General features: G+C 36.2%; 1 protein-coding gene across 1 annotated transcript; it reads right to left on the reverse strand.

Annotated features, from left to right (window-relative positions):
• Positions 1–2,482: 2,482 nt before the first annotated feature.
• drgx (dorsal root ganglia homeobox) lies at positions 2,483–7,316 on the reverse strand. The gene is made up of 7 exons (XM_065297522.1): positions 7,146–7,316; positions 6,873–6,990; positions 6,204–6,304; positions 5,820–5,921; positions 4,177–4,346; positions 3,966–4,078; positions 2,483–3,487 (listed from the first exon to the last, which is right to left on the reverse strand). Exons 2-7 carry the CDS (start codon positions 6,928–6,930, stop codon positions 3,153–3,155), a joined length of 879 nt encoding a protein of 292 aa, XP_065153594.1. The 5' UTR covers positions 6,931–6,990; positions 7,146–7,316; the 3' UTR covers positions 2,483–3,152.
• Positions 7,317–8,027: the final 711 nt, after the last annotated feature.

Consider the following 8,027-nt stretch of genomic DNA (forward strand, 5'->3'; position numbering starts at 1 on the left):
GTTTGAGTGATTTCAGTATCTGCACAATAGACCACTCTAGTGGACACATGGAGTATTGCACTGAAATCAATTAATGGTATAAAAGCTATTTGTTTAACCTGTTTAAAAATGTTTAAAGTCTTTAAAGCGTACGATCTTTACATTTATAAAGTTTTTTTTGCTTGTTAGTAAAAATATAGCCCAAACAGGTCAAAAAGCTGTTTTACAATTTTTTTTTTTTTTTTTTTTGACAAAAATAAAATTCATTTTTAATTTTTATTGTATGTCAAATTTCAGTCAAGATGACTATATTGAGGTATTTATCTTTTTAGTAAGTATTAAATAAATAATATCTACCCAAATGCTGACCTTATTATGACCTAGGCTGCAATGTTATTTCTCAGACAACTGAAGTAATGTTTGGATACGACTTCACTGACAATTAATACAACAAAAGAACTCATTAGCTTCATTCAAATAGTATTTGAAACAAATGAATGCCGTTATTTAGTTTAGTTTCGGGATATTTTAGACTTGCTTGGCCTCTCTCCAGTTAATTTGATATTACAATGCTTCTCTCATAATAGAATGAATTAGCACAGAAATGCAATGTAATGGCACTGAATAATCAATAATCCACGTGCAATGAATGTTACTTCTATAAATGCTACTACAATAACTCTAAATTACTTAAATCATCACAGGCCATTTGTTTTTGTGTTTGCTTGCTGTGCGAATTCATTTTGGGAAAAACGATTAACAACAACAATTGATTTTTCCCTCATGAAAAACACTGGGTTTTCTTCAATAGGAAACATCTTTATCTGTCGATGCAATGTAGACTCTTAAAATAGTAGCCTATTACTACTGGCTAGGGGCAGAAAGAAATATAAAAAAACATGCTTTAGTTTTAGCTGGAGGAAAACTGTGATCAGATTCTTTGTTCGGGTAACCTGTCCGTTTTTGGCAAATCTTTAAACGAATAAAATATCGAATAAAATAATGCATTCATTTTTTTTGTTCAATTTAGCAACACAAAATGCACTTTTTAAATAAAAAAAGTTTTTAAGTACATTTCCAAAATATTGCACAATTGCAAACATGCATATTTATGTAAAGTGTAAGTATAAATATTACATCTAAATCTAGGATCTTATTTTATTAATATTTTTAGCCTTTAATATGCATATTAATGACGTCATATCCATCAGACCCCTGCAGTGATCTCGAGGACGCAGACTTATTACACCGACCATAAACTCCCTGTAGGCAGGTTTGTGACCTGTTGCTAATGTTTGGTACCTTGGCCAATTCTCCTACGAGAAACAAACCAGGCAACTAATCTTAGTTTGTGTTACCACAGAAAACGTCTTTTAACAAAATGATTTGTGTTTTCTAAAGTGAGGTAAGTTACGCTTATCAAACGGATTAAGCAATACTTTCATCATTAAATCACAGTTAGCGTTAGCTTTGTTGTTACCTGTCAGTTGTTTCTGCTTAGGTCGCCATTGGTTGACACCGCATATGTCGTCACTTTTTGCTTCATATTATTTTTTATCTAAACATTTAGCTCAGTCTTAAGATGTAATATTTGTGACTTATTTTTCACAATCGTTTTACTGTATAAGTAACCTATATTTTATGTAACCATGCTTTAAAATACGGCATATTCCCCTAATTTAATTTTCTGTTCTACATTATTCAATTTATGTAATTTTTTTCGTTAATGTTTTTTTACAATACACCCAAAAGCTAAGCTTTTTTCAACTCCAAATAGTGTCACAATAAAACGCAAATGCCAAGCTGCACTGTTTCATAAAGCAAGACTTTTGACATTATCTGGCTCTGCTTTGTCACCAGGGTGTCGCATCATGAATTATTAAATCACTACTTTGTGATAATACATAATTCCACATCAATTATTAATGCTAATGTGTGTGCAGTTTACTCAATTGTGTTATTGACTATCAAAAGTAATTTCCTGAAAATCCTCAAGGACATGAATTTAATCAGTCCGGCTCCTTTTAAAAAGTAGCACTGTTAAGTGTTTTTAATCTAAGTTGCTTTTCTCTTATTGACACGTGTTTCTTTGAAAGCATATATATATAGAAAATTTTTGAGTTTTATAAACCATTTCATGATTTGCATGCTCTTATATATTTAAGTCCCAAATTCATATCCTTGATGTATGTTTCAGATTGTATTTTGCACAAAAAAATGTAATCATAATTTAGCATAAACCCATTAAACGTATGACAAATGAGCTTTGTGGTTTGCTCAATGCATATTGTCATTATTAGCAACTATCACATCAGTCTCATCCTGGGACACGTGTAACATAGCTAAGTGAGACGAAAAGTCGTGATGTACTTTGAGGTAAATAAATAATAAGATCAACCGTTGCTTCCATTTTTGCAGCCCTACCGTTTGTGAACCAATTAATAATTGATCACAGCCAGATGGTGTGAGCAATAGGCAACAGGAGATGTACATGATTGCCTACATGTTTAATTGTTTCATTGAACATGTCAAAACAGGACCAGTGTGTGGACTCTTGCAGTCTATCATGGCTGCGCAGATGTGATTACCAGAAATGTGTCAGTTGGCATCACATCAGCATGAAAAAGAATTTAATCTGGGTATTATATTATAAAACATGACAAACCACTTAATATACATTTCTGTCCTTATCTTACATATATTATTTCACATTAGTACATTTATATTTCAGCATATCATATATCTCGACACAATGCAATGTCTACCATCACCTGACTTCACAGTACACCAGGCAGTATAAGTCAAACATTAAAGTGGATTGTGAAAAATAAAATAATTTCACATTGGCAACCAGGGAAATTTTCCTTTAACACATGATGTGTTTAGAGTCATTCCACCATAAAAGCTAAATTACAATTCCACCTGCCCACATATACTAGGTTAACCGGGTAGGTTAACCAGGAATAATAAGCAAAAGTTAAGAATGAAAGATAAATTACAATTTAATTAATAGTTTAACACACACATATACACGCAAAATACACATAAATGGAATGCACTCAACACCGTCCTGTCCGCGGCATGTCAGTGCGCTTAAAAAGGAGGCAGCAGGCATTCAATGATAAATCCTTCATCCAAACAATGTCCTCCAGGTGGAAAAAAATAAAACTCCCTTATTTCTTTTCCAGACCCTCCTTTGGGCAGTGCAGGTGCTTGTCAGGAGTTCTTCTTTGGGATGTGATCTTAGAGCTACCAGAGTTAGGACTGTGATCGCTTCCTCCAGCAGCAACAGTGCTTTGGCCCAGCCCGACCCCTGGCCCTGCTGCTCCAGGCCCGGCTGTAGACCCTATCCCCAGCAGATTGGCTGACTGCAGTACTGCCTCAGAGTGTTCCCTGGCCTTCATCCGCAGGGTTGCCACACTGGCCGTCCGGTTACTCTGGCACCCATACGGCGGCAGGAAGGAGAGGCTCATTGGGTCCGGCACACAGCAAGAGCACAGTGGGCTTCCTAAAGAGAGGTAAACAGGAACAGTGTGTAAGAACGGGGTGCATAAGGATATTGCATGTCTCCACTGGCTTCTTTTTATAAATATATGTTTAATTTCACTTCGCGAATGTTATTGCGATCACTGAAATCAACAAGAACATATTTACAGTTTATGTAACCTCAGAGCAGGCATTTAAAGTACTAGCCAAGCAGTTTAACTAAATACCATAGGAAAGGTTTGTTATTTGTATGCCAGATATAGCTTTATTATGCAATAAGTAATGCTAAATAGTTGCGAGATGAACAAAATACATAATAATATAAAAATTATTCACTTCAGAAAGTGTCTGTAAATCATGTTATCAATAAATATTTAATACAAGACAACAGCACACAATTATGTGCTAGGTTGCACATTAGTGCACAAAAAAAGCAAAACAATTGATAACAGCATATATAATAAATATATTAGCTATGTATCAGTTAAAGAGGATCTTACCTTTTAAAGTTGCCACCTGTGACAAGGCTTGTGCATAAGTAGCTGTGTTCAACAGAGTCCCAGGCAAGCAAGATGGGAAAAAAGGTCCACCCGATCCGACCACTCTGTTTATACTAGGCATGACACAAGAATGGCCATTAAATGTTAAATAAAAAAACAAATGCATGTAAAAATCACATGTTTAGATGATCTACATGTATAATCTACACACTTTTGCTGTATTTCCATCGGTTCTTTTTTATTTCTGCCGTGGTCAACGGGAGACTGGTTGAGGTTTCGTGCAGGAGGGTTGCCTTCATTGATTTGTTCTTTGCCTCCCTCCTGGTCTGAAGTTCCTCTTTCGGTTTTTCTCCACTTTGCCCTTCGATTTTGAAACCACACCTGGAAAGAAAGTGAAAAAAACAATGTTTGTTGAAAATTAGGATGATACAATTTTCTCTATTCTGTTCTGAAACTCACAAAATATACTTAGAATCAGTAGCCTAATTATTATTTGCATTAAAAGAAAATCAAGTTTTTGATATAATCCTACAAGCTGGTGACTTGTTTCAAACTTCATGAGCACAAATTTCTAAGCATATGCAGGGAAGTTCTTGTATCTTAATTGAATGAAGGTCATTGCCTATAACAACATTTAATTGAGCAATTTTTCATTATCATTTTTTAATGACTTCCTACTGACAGTCTCCCTGCTTCTGAGAGAGAGAACCGTGATGAAGTCGTTTATTTCTCTATTTAGTGATTGTTTGACAACATCAGATTCGATTAAGTCTGTGCTTTCTAAGGCATTAATCATATTTGAATGGGAAAGGTTGCATAATGCAGCCATATCTCGTCCGCCTGGCCAGCATTGTGCAAAGGTACAATGATGTGAACAAACAAAACGCCACACACGTATAGCCAGCCGACATAATATGAGACAACAGTTTACTGGCAAGACAACAATATTCACAATGTAATTGTGGCAACATTATCTCACCCTTGCACCTTCCAGCTAGAAGTCATGATCCCCCAGCACTGAATGCTCTATAATTGCACCATTAATCTCAATTTGCAGTTTGTTCTTAATGCAGCGCAAGCCAATTGACACTTTAAAAACGGGGGGGCGCCTGCACTATACTACAACAAAAAGAAAATTTATTTCCTAATAATAATGTAAGTTTAATATCCCTGCATGCTGCGACCGATTCATGTTCAGATTTAATAATAGGAATCGGGTAATCCGATTAGAGAGAAATAATTTGTTTACAATCCCTAATTTACAGCAGCGAATTCCATTATCGCGTTGCAGTCATTGGTTTTAAGCGATAGTAAGATGACCCTAGGGAACACAAGGGAAACTATTATATTTCTTACAATTAGATCTGAGCTCTGAAGAAAACCCAAAAGCAAATCTGGAATGCAGGAAATTGCATATACGGACACATTGAATGCAATTACAATGTGGCCAAGTTGATATTACCACCGATGTTTTGCAAGGCCACAGAATATGAAATTGGAGGTTTCAGGTGCACGGGCGCTTTAACGAAAGCAAATCCTTCACGGTTAAGCACGTCTGTATTTTTTAAAAAGCACTGCATCTTCAACTCCATTTGCGTTAAAGCACGGAAATGGGAGTGCATCTTAGCAATTTTTATACCTTAGAGACGAGGACAAATGAGTGTAGAACATTAGCACTAGTTAATTATGAATGACCGATTAATCAACCTAATCTAATATTCCACATTATGTTGATGTTATTAAAGCGCATCGCGGAAATGACAGAGTGCCTTCATTTACTTGCTTTGGCCAAACGCTTTATGTTATGCTATTAATTATATGTTTGTACCGGGACAGTTGTGGAAAGTGTCTCACCTGGACACGGGCCTCTGTTAGGTTTATTTTCATAGCCAGCTCTTCTCTTGTAAACACGTCTGGATAGTGAGTCTGTGCGAAAACTGCCTCCAAAGCTTCCAGCTGAAAGCAAATCGTATCTGTTGTTGTCGTTTATTCTTTGTAATACATGAAAAAAATACTACTCGAGTATAAATGTTGCATGCATATCAGCAGTGTCTTATTGCGTATTTATTTTCACAGTTTAGCGATAAAAACTCTTTTTTCGTTTTGCTTTATAATTAAAATAGTTAAAAATTAACAATTAAATTCCTTTTATGTATAAACATTATAAAACAACATTATAATGCAAAGACATTTCAGTAGTGGGATATTTAGCTTCTTTTAATTGTAAGCATATGCTACCTGTTGTAAAGTGAAGGTTGTCCTGTTTCTGCGTTGTTTTCTGCGCAGGAAACCGTCATCAAAGTCTCCAGAGGCGTGATTCCCAAACCCATTTGTGTTTACTGTTTAAAGTAAAAACATCACATTTTAAACATATCTTTCTTTTATAACAATTTATTTTTCTTATAGAATCATCTTATAAAGATGTTGAAAAATATTATCCCCCCAGTTCCCTCACAGTTTATTGTGCTGGACTAATTTACAGGGAACAGTTGTTTGTAATCTGGTAAAGACCTGAATTACCACTTTACACAATGGGAAACCGTGACCACTAAAATGCCGACTGAAAGGCATGACATCTAACATCTGTTCACAGGCAGACTGCAACAAAAAAGTCTCAGCTGGAAAGCTATCATAGGTTTCGATCAAGTTGCCATGTGGCAAAACATAAAACACCCCCAAAAAACATAAACAAATAATTATAAACTGCTGCTTCGATTAAAAAAACAACAACTTGGCTTGTATAAAATAAAGACACTGGGTAAATATAATATATAATACATAATATAACGATAAAACTGATAGTTTTAATGTTATATTTTAAATGATTACAAAAATTAGTCGAAGTCAATGCAAGTAGCCTAAAACATTAAAAAAAACTTAGACGTTACTAAAGAAATGCGTACTTACGTGAGTTGGTCCTGCAGCACTCTCCTTCTAACTGTGGTGGACAGTGAAAGTAAAACATATTTGTTTCCTGATGTTTTTTCTTCTCGTACCCAATGGAGTAATTATTAAATATTTCACTCTGCAAAGAATAAACAGTATGTTTTTCAACTATTAGGCTCTATAATGTCCTAAAAAGAAAACTTTGACTAATAACAACATTTTTGCATCGTCTCCGATTTTAAATCCAAGTTATATGTAAAGATTTAAAGGAAAAACATGCGTCTGCATTCATACCTATAGATGTTGTGTTGTTCAGTCGCGCTCATGCGGTGATGAAGTGCTTTGGAGAGATACCGGCGTCTCGTGCTCAACCTCGGCTGTGCAATCACAACGTCAATCACTAAGTGCTCCGCTTTCACCTCCCCTGCTCCAACTCATCCTCTGCTCTGCACACGAGGAGGGAGTGACCAGCTGTCTTTGTGACTGTTTACAGCACGACAACACTCGCCTTTATAATCTCACACGTAATTGCAATTAATCAGATTTTCTTTCCTCACTTGCAAGTCATTTGGATAGGATCGCCGCGGCCAACCGGATTGCGCACGTGGTGGTAAACGTCAAAATCCTCCAAGGCATCGGCGAATTACTCCGAAAGTGTAACTTTACCTTTATGCATGCATATTCCCAAATCGCAAACACACGGGCACACGCACCATGCACTTTTTTATACAGTTGCTTTTTATATTAAAAATCTAGATGACTGTTTTTGAATTTAAAATTGGCTGTCAGACCAGTAATTGCTCATTATATGGGTTAGGGGTCCACTTTATACGAGAATCCACTGGCTGTGCGCTCGCAGGTCCAAATTTTGATTTTGTTCACAGCAAGGGGTCCGAGGATTTATTTCCCACTCTCGCGTAAATTATATGCAGCGGGACCCTTTCAATTACTTTTAAAACGCATGTGGGACGCCGCGCGCAGACACCGTCGCTCCTCTGCTGCTGGAAATGAGGCTCCGAGTACCAGCTGAAATTTTGAAGTGGAGGACGGTATTGGATGAAATCACATAAACTGCAAAAAAGCAAGTGTAATGGTGCATAATTGGTTCTCTAATAGCATTACACAAGGATAATAGCCTGTTATGGCCCCCTGCACTATTAAGTGCTTCCCTGGCGT

This window comes from Paramisgurnus dabryanus, chromosome 20, assembly GCF_030506205.2.
Source record: "Paramisgurnus dabryanus chromosome 20, PD_genome_1.1, whole genome shotgun sequence".
In the NCBI taxonomy this organism is placed as follows: Eukaryota; Metazoa; Chordata; class Actinopteri; order Cypriniformes; family Cobitidae; genus Paramisgurnus; species Paramisgurnus dabryanus.